We start from the raw sequence: 18,942 nt of genomic DNA, 5'->3' as shown, positions 1-18,942 counted from the left end.
CTGCTTCACATCAGGACACCTGCGGGCTTATCCCGCTGGGCACTCCTCTACTGCTCATCCTCGGGGACTCTTTCTCACTGTGAAGCCCATACACCCAACTGCCTGCAGAGACCCCATGAGCCAGTTCCCAAAATCAAGAGTCAAAGATCTCCCATCAATGAATAATGCCAACAATGCTGGAAATGGGGAGATTTAACAAGAATGTGGCATTCTTAGACCAAAATTAGTGAGTTCGTTATAGCCAGAAAGCAGACAGGAAGATCCCCCAAACAGAACATTTATAATATGTCCTTCAATCAAGCCATTTCTCTACAGTACTTATGTGTAGAAAATTAACAAATATTTAAAGTAGTGTATTAGTTACCTTGTTTTCATAATCTGTGCTGTTTCTGCAACATGAAGTGGATTTTCAGGGAAGTTAACACAACTTATAATACACGTTAGAAACAAGGCTAGTTGGGGTGAGAGCCAATGAGGGCCAAGGCACCCTTATAAAACCAGTTAGTTACAAATCAACCCAAGTAACTAGCCTGTCACATCCATATGCTCCTTAACCTGGAAGGTTCCTCAGGAGTCACCTCTCCTCTTATCCACACACATGCAAAGCACTGAATCTGAATGAGTCGGCTGCCAGCTTCACAGTCTGCTTTCCGTCAGTGACTTCACCCCCCACTTCATTTTGAAAGCTGTACATGGGCTCAGAGGCTCCCAGGGAGAAAGGCGGCCACGAAGGGTGAGAAAGCCCATCTTGTGCAGTGAATCACGGAAAGAATGGCCACCAAGTCAGACCGCAGAGACTGAGACGCTGAGAGCGGCCTCTTCCCCTACCTCCTGCCTTAAACCGGCGGCTCCTCCTCACGCCTGAGCAGTCAATTTCCCTGATTTCCAGAAGGCATACTCTTCCTTTTTCTGGTTATTCTTTCTCATTCCCCCTTTTCAGGCTTTTCTTTCTTTGGGCCTTAAAATTTAAAGCTCCTAAGTAAGGGTTTTGAACTACACATCTGTATTTTCTTGCTGTTCTTTGGTTGACATTTTAATGCTAAAAAGACATCTGAGAGCAGGAAAATCCAATCACACAAGGTCAATTGTAAGAAGTCCACCGATCTCAGAAACGTATTCCTCAGGATAAAGAAGGACGTCAGTGTCAACCCTGCCCGGCCCTGCTGCCCCCATGCTCCTCCCCTGTGGGTGCCCTTGATTATGCAGCAGTCTGGGGGAGCTCTTTATTTCCTCTTCCCTGTCATCAAGTACCTGAGCTGACGTAATGCTCCCTAACAGGGTCCTGTCCTCAGTGCTCTGGCACCTGCTAACCACTTCGCTTCTGCACCGAAGTTCAATAACATTCATCACATGGATGAGATTTACTAGCATGCAGTTTAAGATAACATTTTAGAGCTTAGAGAAAAAATTCAAGTATCATCTATATAGTAGCATAAACACTTTTCATTTGCAAGAAACTAATCTGAGTCGAGAAGAGGTAAATGATGTTTATGAGATCACATAGTAGCTAGGACACCAGAAACAGAACTCACATTTCCTGATTTCTAAATCTAGTATGACTTCATGTTGAAACACCTATGTGGCAGAATGACTATTAAAAAGAAAATGCTGGAGTTCCCATTGTGGCACAGCTGAAACGAACCCAACTAGGAACCATGAAGTTGTAGGTTTGATCCCTAGCTTTGCTCAGTGGGTTGAGGATCCAGTGTTGCTGTGGCTCTAGTGTGGGCTGGTGGCTGTACCTCCAATTAGACCTCGAGCCTGGGAACCTCCATATGCCTCAGGTGTGGCCCTAAAAAGCAAACCAAAAAAAGCTTTTATTATGAAGACATTTAATGAAAATCATCAGGATCAATGCAGAAAAATCACATTGACGATAGCAGAAACCTCAGCTACACAAAGAAGTGTTATTTGCTAATGTATGTCCATCTTCTTCCTACCTAAAACAAATGAAATAAGGGCAGGGGTTCCATGTACCTGTTGCTCAGCAATCAAAGATGTTCGAACATTCTGCATTTCTTCATTCTTCCTCTTCTCTTGCTCTTCAAGCTGTTCTAGAAACTTAGCTTTTTCTTCCTGGAGCTTTTCTTGAAGTTCAGCAACTAGGCTTGAAGAATCTTCTCTGGCAGATTCAATGGCATGACTTTAAAAATTAAATACATTATAAATTTTTTTTTGAAAATTACAGATGTAATCACAAGTATACCAACTGTCATAATTCGATGACATCAGATGGGCTAAATTTCTTCCCTAAATCTAATAGTAGCTAATAGTTTTAAAGATGTTTATATGTGAACTCTCTTTTTTATCTACCAACAAGAGAGAAATAAGAAAAGGGGAAAAGCTTCTTACAGATTATATACTCCCTGACACCAGGATGGCTGAGTGATTCTATAGGATAAATTCAGGATAATCAGCTTCTACCAGCAAAAGGTAATGTTTTCAATATAAAAAGCAATATATTTCTCAAGAACTCAGCTTCAAATTTTAGTTTTGCTTTTTCTTTAACTACAACGGACAGGACTAAAAGGTAAATAAACAGGCCTGCAGAAAACAAGTGTTAAAATGGACTTCACTTTTAGTTAGTGAATAAATAACACATAACTAAAGCGGAACTTAAATATTCATATTCCTGAATTTCTATTCACTTCTCTCGGAACTGGCCAGTTTCTCAGGGACTGCTGACAAGAGACCAGAGGAGCGGATGAGGGAAAGGAGAAAGCACAAGCACAGTTTGACAATTATTTTAACTCTAATCTTACCTATTTCAACCAAATAATCCTTTACATCTAAGAGCCTGTTGTGCAAGAAGTAGATAATCTCATCAAAGGTGTTAATCTAAAATGCATGTTCTAAGCCATAGACAAAAGGCTGTAGTGCAAATATTCCTAAACTAGTTTAGCAACTACGTCACCTGATGGCCTTCGATGTACAATTAATAATTTTAAAATGACACCTCAACATCTCCCAAAGTTTCTCCTTTCAGGCCCAGAGAAGGGGACACACAGGGCAGAAAGGACAGATGCGCTGTCCCAGGTCACCGAGGAGCCAGCAGGGAGACAGGGACTCACAGGCCAACAAGATGTTGCGGATGAAGGCAGCCCAGCACGGGGCTTCCACTGAGTTTCTCTTCTGTGCTGTCCGGCTCATGCCTGCCGGCTGCACATAGGTGACAGGCCTCCAGGGGCCATCCCACCCCTGCAGTTGCAGGGCAGCCATCACAACGGATCTGGAGATGATTTAAAGTGTATGGAAGGCAGGTTATACGCAAACACCACAGCACTCAGATAAGTGACTCTGGTACTTGGGGGAGGCTCAGGAATCTATCCCTGTGCTATCAAGGCACTGTATCATTAGTCTGATCCAAAGTGGTACCATGCCATACTGTCTGAGGTTCCCGTTAGAAAATGTTCCAGATAACCATCAACCACGTGTTTTGGTTTGGCTTTATTTCACATTCAGGGGAAAGAACCCTAGCATTGACACCTGCATTGTTTTAAAACAGCATCACTGGCCAGCTTTCTCTGGGGAACAGGGAGGTAGGGAGGGTGTGTGTGTGTGTGATGGGTGGAAGGAATAAAACAAGGTTACAGTATCACAGTTTAGTTAAAAATGTTTTTGATCTAGCAATGCTGGCATGGAAATCTAAGAAAATTATCAATCAAGGCTGCCCTCATCCCAAAGAGAAACTTACAAAACCCAATCTTTGCAGAGATTAATTAAAAACCTTAAAAAGGTCTTGAAATTAAAACTCAAGGAAGCGAGAGAGACTTGTCAGTTGGGGACATCATATTGTAGCACAGACCTTGAAGTAAAGCATCTCTGGTCCCCGTGTTAATAAATTAGTGTGTGCTAGAAAACCTATTATAATCAACATTTCTAGCAACTAGGAAACCAGAGCTGAATACAAACGAGACTGTCCTGATGCTCAGCCTCTCCCTGATCAATGACTACATTAGATTTAGGCCTTGTAAACAATTAGTTTATGGTGGGTTTTAAGACTCTTCTGAGCTTACAGAGTAAGAGATTTACAATCATGAAACTGAGGCGTTCCCACTGTGGTACAACAGAATCGGCAATGTCTCTGGAGGGTTGGGACACAGGTTCGGTCGCTGGTCCAGCACAGTGGGTCAAGGATCTGACATTGCCACAGCCGTGGCTTAGGTCGCAACTGCATCTCAGATCTGATTCCTGGCCTGGGAACTCTATATGCCGCAAGGCGGCCAAAGAAGAAAAAAATAAAACAACAAAACCCAAATGCTCCCGTCCTGACAGAGACCCACGTCAACTCCTCCTGGACACACGATCGTGAACAGTGTACGTGGTGGAGCTCCAGACACATGAAAACCACACACTGGTGCCTGGCTTTCATATCCCTTGAACATGCGTATGAGAAAGCTCCTTTCTTAAACCCTCAAAATATTACTACCACCCTAATTTTCCCAGTGACATGGGGCAAAGAAAGGTATGCAATTCTCATCCTGCATTTCCTTAACCCCAGAAAGACTGATGGCTTTTCAGGCACTGGCTGCTGTCTCTTCTGTGATCTGTTCCCAGCCTCTGCCGGTTCTGCAGGGCACCGCTGGCCTCTCCTGGCTGCTCCGGGGGCGCTGTAACATGAAAGGCAGAACTCACACTCTTCTTCACATCCCGGCCAGGCGGCCTCTCAACGCTGCTCCTGCCACGTGGTCAGGCAGCCATGTGGGGCAGCTGGGAGATGAGCTGTCGCCATGTCAGCATCGTTTCCTTTCAGGTCTCCTCCTTGCTCCTTTCCAGTGTTCCCTCTGAAGCCAGAACTACACGATCCAGAACCCCCTTCCCGATAAGCTCTGGCTGCAAGTCTGCCCACGCAAGTTGGCTGCATGAAAGACCGCTGCAGATCCTTCATCGTCAGAGGCAGCATGGCCAGATCCGAGCGCAACATAAGGTTTACCAGGGGGTTTCCAAGCAAACTCCTACATCAGGGTCTTGTAGACAAGTGTCACAAAGTCTCGTGACAGCCACCAGCTCTGTACCTAAGGTGGCTGTGACCCTACCAATCCCAGACCTTCAGCAGCAGCCCTCCCAAACTTCGTCAAGCTCTAAATCTAGTTTAAACCCCTTCATCTTGGAATATTAAAAGAGGTTGTTTCCTAAGGTCAATCCAGACAGATACAGGGGAATATATCATAAAGACAAATCTGGATCTGACTCTCTGATCCTCTCCAACCTGGCGGGTGGCCGTGACCACCTCAGTGCCAGGGCAGTGAGAGCCTGGACACGTCAGCTGCGTGACGCCCCCACCCCTGACTTGAAGAAATGAGCATCACTGTGCCTGAGGTTCCCTTCTCAACATGATCTCAACACCTCTCCCAGCAGTTCATCCTTCCAGACCCAGTGCTACTCGCAAATCCCCAGATCCCAGAGGGGCTAAAAAATCTAACCAAAGAAAAATCATAATTCATTTATTTTGGCAGAATCACAGGAAATATATTTAGCGATGGATCCAATGAGAGTTACAACAGGAACAATCTGGCCAAAATTATCTGTGTAACTGTAAGGACCCGAGATTCTAGGTTCAACACCAGCTCTTAGCAGTTTTCTAGGGTGACTGCCTAAAGCCTGGATGTAATGCCAACACTGCACATAAATTAGGTGTCCAGACACCCTAGGTCACAGGTAGACAATGGCCTGGAACCTGCGAAGTTTCACTGGAACACAGCCACACCCATTCATTTCTATCGTATCTCTCTTGATTCAAGAGTACAGCGGAATAGCCTGGACAGACATTTACCCACAAAGACTGGGATATTCACAACGAGGCCCTTTATAGAAACTCTGCCAGCCGACCTCTACACAGTGTGACCTGCAGTCCCCCCGCACCCTCAAACCTGCAGGATCAGAAAGGGTCCTCTTTTACATCTTGTTGACATCCACACAGATGATAAAGCTGCTGACACCTTAACTAAAGACAGCAGCGATCATGGTATCCTTTACCTCAAGGCCCTCAAAGTGAAGGCAGGCTTATTCTGAAACATCCCTGATGCAATGAAATCATTAGTATTATTGAGTCTTGACCACTGAGCAGGATCTTTTAATCCTCTGTGTGAGAATATAAGAAGTGCCACTTCTGCCACCACAGACTCTGTCTGCCCCGTGGAAAAGCACCTGCCCAGGGGCTGCGGCCACGTGAGCAGAAGGAACTATTTCTTTCATGATGAACTATTTCTCCTTGAAAATGACGATCAGACTCACTCAGACTTGAGTTTTCAACATTTTCTCAAAAATGATGAGCATTACTCAATGAACAGGTGACAGAATTTGTTACTGCTGATTAAGAAGCAGCTAAAGCCTCGCACACTGAAGGATTTACTGGGTCCCTCTGCACTGCTGGGGGTGGGTGCTGGGGCCACTCCGCCCCAAGGCTCTGCAGTGGTGCCTACAGGACAGGACAGCGGAGGGAGGAGCCAATGCAGGTCATGAGGCACATCCATGCCACTCAGCCAGTCCCAGGGCATGGACGTCACTGAGGCCATGATGACTGGACACCGAACTGGAGGCCTGAACTACCACGTGCTACTAGGGTCCCTCCTGCCACTGACCCCACATTGGGGGGGGGGCTGCTGCTCATACGGACTCGTGGGACAGGTGTGCCTGCACAGAGAGGGCACAGGAGCGTTCCTAGAGGTCAGACTCGGGGGACAGGTGTGCCCACACAGAGAGGGCACAGGAACGTTCCTAGAGGTCAGCTGTTCCTAGAGTTATCTCCTGGAACCGTGTGTCTAGCCACAAAATCTACTAGAGGAAGGACCAAGAAGGGCAGTTTCTTCAGGTTAAGAAGCAAAAGTCAGCTAATCTATTTCCCAAGGTAAAACGTGGAGTGGGTAAGAGAAGGGAGCTGTGAAGACCGACAGAGCCAAGAGGCCAGGTACAGAAAGCGACCAAGGTGGTCACCCCTCTCCCAGGGCCCTAGCATGTAACACGCTTGGATAAAGGTAGTTAACCTTGCTGTCAGCATCTAAGTGACAGTGCCTCAGGAGGCTGAGTCTGTGCAGGAGGTGCCGGGCATCAGGAAGTTCTTGGGGCGTCTGAACTGTGACGGAGGGGGAGCATCTCCCAGGTAAGGGGGACGCGAGCAGGATGTTCTGGAAGGGGGTGTGCCCGGTGGGCCACTGTCCTGCCCCTGCTCAGCCTCTGTAGGACTCCCATAGGTACTTGTTCCCAGAAGCCCCTTTATACCTTCGGCTCTGCCAGTGGAGAGCATGTGCCTGAGGTCTGGGAAGCAGGAGAGCAGCCAGGTTTCCCAGAGGCCAACTCAGCCAGCTTCCTGTGGAGACCAGAACCCCGGTGCTGCGCTGCGGGCCTCCCAGGCGCCACCGAGCCATCAGCTCTGGAGGGTGTGGCCGCGGCACTCAGTGCTCTCCTGGCCTTCAGCAGGGCCTCCCTTGACCAAAGCAGGGTTCCCCCACATTCCGTGAACCTGGCCTGGGGCTTAACTCCTCTAAGAGCCTCCAATCCCTCCAGGAAACAGAGCTAGGTTCAAGTGTGCCTCCATCTATGAGCACTACACACAGTCCCAGGAGACTGTGAAAGGGACAGGAACCAGCTTAGGTTAAACTCATAATGCATATCCCTATGAGCACAGTCCCTTGTAAGAATTAATGATGGAACCAATAGATAATGTTCTAGAAGTTGTTTATTAGGCCACAAAACCTCTCAATAAATTTTAATGAGTAGAAATACTGAAGACCGTTTTCTCTGATCAAGGCAATAACATCAGACAGTAACAATAACAGAAACGCAAAAACCTCAGCACTGCATAAAACCTGGAACTTTAACATTATCTTTTGAATCACAGAGCAAATAACTGGAATTGTAGTATCAAGAAAACAACATCCAGGAAGGAGCTAGCTAGCTCCATTCTAGAATTGAGCCTTTACTAACTGCTGCTCGGGGGAAAGCGTTCTTTTATACATACACACATGATTTTCAAAGATGAAAATAAGTAATTTTCAAATGAAGAATTTAGGGGGAAAAATTACAAATAAACTAAAAGGAGAAAGAAGATCCTGAAAACATGTGAAATTTGCAAAAATTATTTCTTTGGAGATCCAATATACTAATCCATTTTAAAAAGTCATCCCAATAGAGTTACACAGCCTATTTTTTTTTTAATGTTTGTAAGAAACGCTATTTTAAAGAGTTTTTATTTCATAAACTCTCTTGTTACATTTACCTGCGGTAAATGAGTAAATGAAGGTACTATGATTATGCACGCAATGAAAATCAGAATCACCAAGATTTTACTTTTATGATTACAAACTGAAGTTAATTCTTACCTTTCTGCTATTTGACTCTCAAGATGTTTAACTCTTTCTAATAACTCTTTCTCAACAGCTTCTCTTTCCAAGTTAAATTCTTTCAGGGCAGCCTCAATGTCTGCTGCTTTTGCCTTTTCGCAATTAAGCTTCTGAATTAGCAGTTCTCTATCCTGTTCCTGTCGAATGACAAACTCCTCTTTGTCTTTCTCAAGCTTCTGGATGATAGCTTCGTACTTCTCCTCTTGTTGGATGATTTTCTCATCTTTTTGTTTTTCAAGAGCACTCAGTTCTGAGTCCAATTTCCTCTGCAGTTCAGCTAACTCTTCTCTCAGGCTTTTTTCTATTTCCAATGCGTGGTGATGCAATGATGTCACTTTGCTCAATTCTGCTCTCAGTATAGTAGATTCCCCTTCGTGCCTACTGATTAACTCTGAAATGCACTCATCCTTTTCAATTGTCATCAAAGTTCTCAGCTCTGCCAAGCCCACCTGATAATGTTCATTATGATCTTGAATCTTCTGGTTTAGTTTACTTATCTCTGATCTCAAGTATTCTGTCTCTTGTTCAAGGAGAGATTTCAGGGTCTCCTTCTGTTGGGCTCTGCTTTCCTCCAGCAATAGTTTTATTTCGTCAGTTTCTGCTTCCTTCAAGGCAAGCTCAACCTCTAACTTACACCTCATGTCCGACAAATCAGAAACCTTGAGTTTTAACTCCTGAAGCTGCTGTTCTCTCTCCTGGATGACTGCAGCATGAGAGTTTTGCACCTGCTCCAGTCTCTGCTGGTTCTCCTTCTCCAGCTTCTCAAGGCACACCCTGTGGTCGGCCAGGGCCCTCTCCAGCTCCTGAGTGTGCCTGGCCTGCAGCGTGTCCTCCAGCTCCTTCAGGCGGCTCTGCTCCGAGCGCTGGAGCTCCGCCCTCAGCAGCTGCATCCTGGCCTCATGCTCCTCGCGCAGCCTCTCTAAGTCCTCCAGCGCCATCTCCCGGGACTGCTTCAGCCCCTCGATCTCACCATGCTGAGTGCGCAGGAGCCCTTCCATCGCCAGCAGCTTCTGATCCTTCTCATTCTGCAGGCCGACCACCACTTCTTTCTCGTGTTTAACCAAAGCGAATTCGTTATCTTTATTTTGTAAAACCTCCTCAAGGCATGCTAAATCTCCTTTCAGCTGTGTGATTCTGTTTTCATTTTCTTCACTCTCCTTTACCAGGGCAGCAAGTCTGCCTTCATAGTCACTTTTTAAAGACTGTAGCTCTCTTTGATGGTTTTCATTTAGTGTTATTTCCAAAGAATGTTTTACCTTTTCAATAATGTTTCTTATTTCAACTGCTGTACACTTTAACGAATTTGAGAAATCACCCTGTTCTTTCTGTACAAATGTGCGGAAGTGGCAAAGGTCCTCCTTGATGGTTTGTATACTGAGGTGCGAGTCGTGGGCAGTGACTCGGCACTTCTCCAGCTGGACGCTGAGAGACGCCCGGCCGCCCGCGTCCTCCTGACCACACGTATTTGTATCCTGCATCCGCCTGCTGTCTATCGCATTGATGACTGATGAGTAAAGAGACTCCACCATCATTTCTGGACTTTGAGGATCACTGATAGGATTGGGAGACGATAGATTTTCTTCTATTACAAACTCATTCACAGCAGACATAAAATCCGATTCGGGACTCTCTGCTAAGGAATCCAAGTCTAATGAAGCTTGGTGAAGAGTTTGCTCTATGTTTGGGTGGGGGATGGTTTCAAAATCAAATGTATGTGCATCAATGCTATCTGGGGACAGCTCTTCTAAGGGACAGACTGCAGGACATAAGGGGTCCTGAACATCGAGTGGCGGAGGAGTTCTGGGTGAGGTAGTAGTTGTCATTCCTGTCGCACTTTCTACCCGGGGCGAGGAGGCCGACTGGGGGGTCGTCTGACTCACGGACGCCTGGAAAAGAAAGGGACAGGCTTACCAACCTGCAGGGACATGGGCGTTTACACTAAGGGCGACCCACCTCTAAGAACTCGATTTGCCTTTTGTTCACTCAGTAGATCTGTAATGGTCTGCGACATCTCATCCAAACTTTGTGCTGCCTTCACCAAGTTATGCAGAGCAAGTGCGTGCTGGTGCAGAGGTTCAAAGTCACAAAGTAAGGGCACCCTGAAACAGTGCAATCCAATTAGACTGCTGACTTCTCAATGAAAAATGGAGAACTACCACCAAATATTTTCATCCATCTCAAAAGTAACTACGGCATTATCATCTCCCTTCAACTGAGAGCAGGAATAGCTTAAGACTAAGTTATATCACTACAGTGACAAACCAGAAGTCTCCCACGGCATGTGCAACATCAGATCACCATTAGAAAAAATGAATTTAATGTCAGGCATTAATTTCCTTATCTTCATTTTATGATCATTTCTGTACCCCACAGAAAATTCCAAAAGCAGCCCCAGAAGGGCCAGTCTACCATAAAACACTTCCCTACTGTGGCATCTCCTACCCTACAAGGACTGTGAGACTTCCCACAGCTCCAGAACAAGGAACTCATCACAAGGCAGTAACTCCAGTTAAAAATACCACTGACACCTACCTGAGAAACGGCTGAACTTCAGAAGGACAAAATGATTGCAGAAACTGTAAATCTTTTAATGAAATATCGGGAAGTTCACAGTCAAACTTTCTAGGCTTCTGTGTCTATATGAAAAAAAAATTTATCAAAAAATATACAGAACAAGTTTATAAATGGATAATTATAACCGAATTTAATATAACAAACAAAATGCTTCAAATGATCTACTCACACTTAAGAAACAGAATAAAATAAAATAAAAATGAAGGGCTACTTGGTGAGGACACCAGGACACACACACCACTTCCATCAGTCTGAAATAACCTGGACGTCTATACTGCTGGTGATCAACTGCTTCTCTGCTCCTAGCATCTTCAGATGGGAATTCTGCCCTTCCCACCATCGCTGAAGGAACCCATATGTCTCACTATTATGCAGGCTTTTTTCCAAATTTTCACTCATGGCAGCATATGGTGGTAAGACTACCCTAGTCTTGTATCTGTCCTCATCACCTACTAGAGTGCTGTGTTGTTTTCACGTAGTAAAATCACTTTTTCTTTTGTCTTTTTGCCTTTTCTAGGGCCGCTCCCATGGCATACGAAGGTTCCCAGGCTAGGGGTCTAATCGGAGCTATAGCCACCGGCCTATGCCAGAGCCACAGCAACACGGGATCAGAGCCCCGTCTGCAACCTACACCACAGCTCACAGCAACGCCGGATTCTTAACCCACTGAGCAAAGGCAGGGACCGAACCCGCAACCTCATGGTTCCTAGTCGGATTCGTTAACCACTGTGCCACGACGGGAACTCCAAAAAATCACTTTTTCTTATATAAAACTTCCTTCTGTGCCCTTCACTTCTTCTTTTCATTACATTTTCCAAAATACAAAGTCTTAGTCATGAGGAGTTCCCATCGTGGCTCAGTGGAAATGAATCTGACTAGCATCCATGAGAACGCAGGTTCAATCCCTGGCCTCTCTTAAGGATCCGGCAGTGCCATCAGCTGTGGTGTAGTTCTCAGACGTGGCTCAGATCTAGCGTTGCTGTAGCTGTGGTACAGGCTGGAGGCTATAGCTCCGATTCACCCCCCAGCCTGCGAATTTCTATGTGCCACGGGTGCAGCCCTAAAAAGACAAAAAAAAAGGGGGGGGGTGTCATGGTCAATTTTAGCTTCTTAAAAAAAAGCATCTTCCGTTTCTCTATAATGTTGCCAAGAAATGCACCTCTACAGATATGTCCAACTTTCTCAGTCATAACTGATGCAGATTTAGTGCTGTTGAGACCCTCATCATTCAGCAGGGTTCCGAGATGAAGGAATGTGGGGACTCCTGCCGATTATAACACTCATTTGCAGACACACAAAAATACATACATTTAAAGCCCTAAGGAACCATACAGTACACAAACACATTCAACAGTTAAGCAGTGTGCCTGAGGAGAAGACAAAGCATTTCCAGAATTTCTCTGCCCACAGAATCATTTTTCTTATGCAAAAAACCCAGTGGTCCCCAGACCACTGTGGTTGGTGTCAGCTGCTCTCACCTGTCTACACTCTAGTAGGGGGGCAGGGGGGGATTCCCACCCATCTCAACAGTGGGGACTAACCTCCCGACCCCATGTAGTTAAAGACTCCTGAGCCAAAACTCCAATTAAAAATCAAGTGAAGGCTTTTATAGCCAGATACATTTTTATGTTGACCAAAAAAAAAAAAACCTGTTTCTGATAAATGTCTCTACTTGTGAAATAAAGGTTTGAGCACATACAGGATTTAGTCAGGTTAGGAAATAAATACATACACAAAAGGACGGGGGCCAGGAGTCCAAGCCCCTAAAGAGACGATTTCTCAAAAAAGACTTCCCTGTGTAAAGAAATTAACAATACAGTTATATTACAATCCATACGTGCTACATTCATATCTATGAAATAAAAATAGCATCTTTCTTAAACAAAGAATACTTACTAAATAATTTCCCAAAGGATTCCCTTTTTGACTTTTCGGCCTCATATAATCGCTTCCCGTCTCTGACTAAAGCACCAGCCCACTAAGGAGAGGAGAGCTTACGTTAATATCACACACCAGGCCGAGGAGGCTCAGACACAATTCCAACAGCCCACAAGCTGCTCACCTCCCTGTAGTGTTGAATGAACATTTTCCTCCTGACCACCTCCACAACAGCGAGGCAGTACATCTGAGGGACTGTACTCAGAGCCTCAACAATCCTGACTCTTTCCAAGAGCTCCATAACCAGGCGGAGCAAAGCCTGCAACTTCTCCCCGTCCTGATCAGCGTGAAGCATCACAAAGCAACACCACCTACAGAACGAAACCAAGAGCACAAACTCCATCCAAACCATGCAACCCCATGTTACTCAATCAATGACATCTTTCAGCAGTGATAACATTACTCCATCACTTGGGAAGAAGTAAAAACATCAGCTCTCAAGGCCCCAAACTGGACACACGAATCACTTACTTCAGTCTGACATGAAGGTTATTTGCTAGTTCTTGTTTGGCAGTGGTACACTTCTGTTTAATATCCAACAGTTTTCTATGATTTTGCAACATAATCATCAACTGATTTGCATGACTCAGGCACAAATCAGGTAATACAGATGCGTCCTTCAAGTTTTCAGCTCTCATCTGGTTAGCTAAAAATCCCTTTGAGAGAAAATATTTTAATGGATATTAACTTTCATGAAAAAACACACACTCATCTAAGAGGAGAATCTTTATGTTAGACATGAATTGTTCTACTTTCAAATAAGATTTTAAAATCTCCTACTTTCCTCAATGTAGTAGATGCGTGCACAGCAAAAGAGAGTTTTTAAGACACTTATGCTCATCTAATTCCGTTCCACTTTCAGAGGAAGGAGAAAAAAATGAGACCCAGCAAGTTAAAGCAAATGTATCCAAGGACACAGCAGGCAAATCAGAAGCAGCAGGTGCTTCTCCTCTCTCAGCTCCTAAACCCGTCAGGCAGAGCATGACTGAACACACAGGGGGTCCTGGCCAAGGCCAGGAACAGTAACAATAGGTTTCATCTAACCAGTGGTACTCAATACATCACCTGGCTTTGCACGATTCATCAAAAAGCCCTTCCTCTCGCCAGTTTTTCTGGGCTACTATACTCTGTTCCACTGGTCTGTGCTCATCTCCTCAGAACGATGACTCAGAGTACATGCGATTATTTCATAGGAAAAATAATGAAGACTTGGTTCTTAGCTATCCTTATTTATTTTCATAGGTGAACTGTGCATCTTTGTGTTGGGTAGGGATTGTGTTTAGGCTAGAGATTAATTCAGACAGACATGCCAAACCCAACAGCAATCACACAAAAAAAGTTCCAAGACATCATGATGAGACATCTTGCTAAGTATGATATTGTATTTACAGGTCTCCCTCCTCGACTTACTACACAATTAAATGTTACACGAGTTTCAGGGTCGCACATCCATCTCACTGTCACACTTGCTACTGTGGATAACGATTGCTGTGGGTACTCAACCTCGGGACTGGCAAAGAACAGCACGTGTGTCTTCTCACTTTCTGGTAGTTCTCTTCCCCCCTTCCTGTTTCCTGGTTTTCTAAATGTCACGAAAATATGTACTAAAGTGGTTCAATATCTGAAATTTAAAAAGTAATTTCATATCTTAATTTTCTTCCAATGTGCTGCATGCTTAACCGTGGCTATGCTTTTTCTATAATTTACTCTCTTAAAAAGAAAACTCACTGCTTTAATCTCCTTTGATAAAGTCTTACTGATAAACTTTTACTGAGTTCAAGAAAAATAGAGAATCAATTCACAATTCATGTAGTTCAAGCCAAATGCAGGAGAAATACAAAGAAAGCTACACTTTGCCAGACAGTCCAACTGAAGGCAAAGTGCTACAAATAAATCACTAATAGCCTAGAATTCACTATCAAGAGAAAATATCCTTCAGAAACACTGGTGACTTAAAGAGATTTTTTCAAGCAACAAAAACTGAATTTGTCATTAAAAGGAAACACTAAAGGATATTTTAATGTAGACTAGACTTCAATACATCAAGGACACTTATTACTTTAAAGAAATACACTTAATACATTCTATTATGACCATGTTGAACTTATTCCAAGAATAAGGATGGTCCAGGATTAGAAACAGAATGTAACTTTCTTAATCTGATAATGGGTTTCTATTAAACCAACAAGAAGAAAAAAACTACTACAAAATTATAATGATGAAATGTTGACCATTTGCTACAGACCAGAAATTAAACAAGGACCCCCACTCTCAGGGCTCTGGGGCTCCATTCAGCACAAATACAAGAGAGAGAAATTCAGTTTACCATAAGGTGGCTGGTTCCAAAACCAAGAGAGAGAAAAAGAGAATCTGGTAATTACAAGACAAATTCAATTAGTCATCTATAAAAGCGCTACACACATTTTAAACGTTTAGAAAGCACATGGCGAGGTGACACACACTGCCCTCCCGACAGCATACTGCATCTCCTCAGCCACGCAAGGGACCTAAGACATCTGTGCCTACCAAGATGATTATTCAGATGTTCTAATGAAAGAACACAAATAGAGGAAAAAATACTGGCAGGGAAAACTAAGCCAGAAAAGCATGTGTTAGTGCCAAGATTGTCAAAGTCCTCTCTTTGACTTACAGGCTGTTCTCAGAGTACCAGACAGTGAAGGAGGCTGAGCTGCAGTCACCACAAGGGGAGACCAGCTCTCCACACCACTAATAACCTTCTGGTTAGACATCTACTTTGATGACAGAGTTCTTGGAGCACAACATTTAAATCAGACCTAAGAACCCAAGTACTAGTAAATTCTTTAAGATCTATTTATTTTCTTCCCCGAGGCGGCACAGGAGGGACTGAGGCCCTCCCCAACCTGGCTGTCGGGCTACACATGCCCTCCCCTGCTGTCACAGCTCTCAGTCCACCTTCCAGCTGTCATCCACAGCAACCTCAGCTCCCTTCATTTCTCAAACCTGAACCTGAACCACAGGCCTGCTTCTTTTGTTACCTGGAATCTGGGGCTCTGCACTAAGAATACTCATGAGGGAAGTGAAAACACAAGTGCACAGAAAGCTGATACTGCATGTAAGTTTGTCTAGAAGAACTGCAAATTCCTCTGCCCAGGGAGCTGGCAATAAGCACCTGAGCGAGCTCTTTCTGTTCGTTGACGAGTCGCCCGCAGCTGGCGATCATCTGGTCCAGGGCGTACAGCCGGTCTTCCAGCCCTTTGATGGCTTTCATGTTCTGATTATCGAGATTGGCGATAGTTTGACGACATTCTGCTATAAAGGGTCGAATAATCCGTGGATCAAGCTGAAAGGAAACGGATATGAACAAAATTTCCAGCAAACAGTTTAAAAATATACTTCACCGTATTTTGATACACAGCTTCAAAGAAAAGCAGTAATAGTTGAAAATATAGAACAAACCCACTCCTGGACATGTATCTGGACAAAACTTTCATTGAAAAAGATAAATGCACCTGTATGTTCACTGTAGCACCAGGCACAATAGCCAAGACATGGAAACAACCTAAATGTCCACCCATTTAGGATGAACGGATTAAGAAGAGGTGGTACATATACACAATGGAATACTACGCAGCGATAAAAAAACAAAAGGCCATTTGCAGCAACATGGATGCAACTAGAGATTCTCATACTAAGTGAATTAAGTCAAAAAGAGAAAAATACCATATTATAACTTATAGCTGGAATCTAAAATATGGCATAGATGAACCTATCTATGAAACAGAAACAGACTCATAGACATGGAGAACAGACTTGTGGTTGCCAAGGAGGAGAGAGGAGGGAATGGGATGGACAGAGAATTTGGGATTAGTAGATGCAAACTATTACATTTAGAATGGATAAGCAATGAGGTCCTGCTCTATAGCACAGGGAACTATATCCAATCTCTTGGGATAGAACATGATAGAAGATAATATGAGAAAAAGAATGCATGTACATGTATGACTGGGTTACTTGGCTGTACAGGAGAAATTGGTACAACATTATAAATCAACTATAGTAAAAAATTTTTTAAAAGAATTACAGAACTCAAGAAATATATATATGTAAGAAAAGAAACTGCATTTCTAACATCATAAAAAAAGTTATCTCAGACATTACTTAACACAGGCAGTACTTGCTTCGCATGATAACTAAGACAAGTGCATATGTGAACATTTTCTCATTTTTGTGGTAAGTACAATGGGTACATATTTCCAAAGTACTTACTAGTTGAAAATTATCAGGGTGAGGAAAGGCTAAAAAAGACAACTAAAATAGAGTCAAATTTTCAACCTGGGCAAAATTACAACTACATATAAAGCACGGCACTGACTTAGGCAGGAAAAAACCAACCCCAAGCATGGCTTCTGATCATAATGTTTCTGTATGTTCTAATCCACCAAAAGTAGACTAGAGCTACACAGACAAGCAAGTCAGAACACTGTGAGAGTCACTCAATTCTGTGGATATAAATTACCGTAACTTTTCATTATTAAGCCAGAAGAGGACCATGGTTTTCTTTCTCTTGTCATATAAAGTAAATAAAACTTAGCGCTTTGCTAGATTTCATTTAGGAACCATGCAAACACAAAGCCAACTGCAAGCTTTCGAAAGGAGGTTCTCATGGTCTTGAAGCTCTGTTTCTCTGACTCACGGGAATTATAAAAAAGGACACCGTCAGGTGGCTGATTGCCCATAATCATAGATGGAATTTTTAGCCTACTAAAATGCCAATAGTTTGGGGAGTTCCCACAGTGGCTCAGCAGTAATGAACCAGACCAATATCCATGAGGATGCAGGTTCAATCCCTGGCCTTGTTTGGTGAGTTAAGGATCCGGTGTTGCCATGAGCTGTGGGTAGGGTGCAGACACGGCTGGGATCCTGCATTGCTGTGGCTGTGGTGTACATCCAGCAGCTGTAGCTCTGATTCCATCCCTAGCCTGGCAACTTAAATATGCCCCAAGTGCAGCCCCAAAGGGCAAAAAAAAAAAAGAAAAAAAAATCTCAGGTGGATGCAGTATCTAAAATTTTTCTTTTAAACACCAGAAAGCAGTTCCCTCTGAGGGGTGCCCATTAGAAAAACACGCATGAGTGTTTCCTGGGAGATAGAAAGTCCAATGTATCTTTCTTTGCAAGTTGATTACTCTGAATTAACCACTCAAGACTTGTGTATTTCACCAAATGCACATCTTTCTCAGTGTAAAAATTTAACTGTTAAAAAATGAAGTAGTATCATTAATACTTTTTCCCAAAAAGCTTCAAAGTTCTATAGCATCTGTAAATATGATCATATGAAGCATTAACAAGTTAATGTAAGTAATAGGGCAGGTCAGAGTTAGTCAAATACTTTTCACCTATTTCCTTTTATTTAGAGAATACTCAGTACCCAAGGCACAAAAACGAAAACCAGCAAGACTGTTTGAGTTTCGCCTAACAGAGGATAGCGTCTAAACAGGAACAAATTAAAGGATAGGAGACATTGGAGTTCCCGTCGTGGCGCAGTGGTTAACGAATCCGACTAGGAACCATGAAGTTGCGGGTTCGATCCCTGCCCTTGCTCAGTGGGTCACGGTTCCGGCGTTGCCGTGAGCTGTGGTGTAGGTCGCAGACACGGCTCGGATCCTGCGTTGCTGTGGCTCTGGCGTAGGCCGGTGGCTACAGCTCCGATTCGACCCCTAGCCTGGGAACCTCCATGTGCCGCGGGAGCGGCCCAAGAAATGGCAAAAAGACAAAAAAAAAAAAAAGAAGGATAGGAGACATTAAAAAGTTCAAGGAATACCACAAGGTCAGGGGAAAAAATTCAAAGTACCACTGCCAACAAAACCACCCCCACTGGAGCAGACATTTCAGGCTTGGCACTGGATAGCAATTTTACCTATATTATCTCCAATAATCTTCCCAAATTTGCTGTCACTTCATAAACAAGGTTACAAGTTAAATAATTTGATTTGTCCAAGGTCACACACATGGTTATAAAGTTTAACACCAAGGTTCATTCTTTCTTTTTGTCTTTTTAGGGCCGTGCCTGCAGCATATGGAGGTTCCCAGGCCAGGGGGAGAATCAGAGCTG

At 43.9% G+C, this 18,942-nt stretch overlaps 1 protein-coding gene across 6 annotated transcripts in view; it reads right to left on the bottom strand.

Annotated features, from left to right (window-relative positions):
- Positions 1 to 18,942, bottom strand: part of RB1CC1 (RB1 inducible coiled-coil 1) — a 54,939-nt gene that overhangs the window by 11,276 nt on the left and 24,721 nt on the right. For all 6 annotated transcript variants that reach the window (XR_007135453.1, XM_047783929.1, XM_047783931.1 and 3 more), the window contains 9 exons: positions 16,003 to 16,173; positions 13,323 to 13,507; positions 12,976 to 13,162; positions 12,810 to 12,891; positions 12,646 to 12,707; positions 10,872 to 10,975; positions 10,312 to 10,438; positions 8,319 to 10,225; positions 1,978 to 2,143 (listed from right to left, as the gene is read on the bottom strand). Coding sequence is in view for 5 of the 6 variants with exons in the window: in XM_047783929.1 (XP_047639885.1) it covers positions 1,978 to 2,143; positions 8,319 to 10,225; positions 10,312 to 10,438; positions 10,872 to 10,975; positions 12,646 to 12,707; positions 12,810 to 12,891; positions 12,976 to 13,162; positions 13,323 to 13,507; positions 16,003 to 16,173 (2,991 nt within the window). In the remaining variant the exon portion in view is untranslated. The remainder of the gene's footprint in view (positions 1 to 1,977; positions 2,144 to 8,318; positions 10,226 to 10,311; positions 10,439 to 10,871; positions 10,976 to 12,645; positions 12,708 to 12,809; positions 12,892 to 12,975; positions 13,163 to 13,322; positions 13,508 to 16,002; positions 16,174 to 18,942) is intronic.

The sequence above is a fragment of the Phacochoerus africanus genome, chromosome 6, assembly GCF_016906955.1.
Source record: "Phacochoerus africanus isolate WHEZ1 chromosome 6, ROS_Pafr_v1, whole genome shotgun sequence".
Classification (NCBI taxonomy): domain Eukaryota; kingdom Metazoa; phylum Chordata; class Mammalia; order Artiodactyla; family Suidae; genus Phacochoerus; species Phacochoerus africanus.
This window is presented reverse-complemented; position numbering and strand designations above follow the sequence as displayed.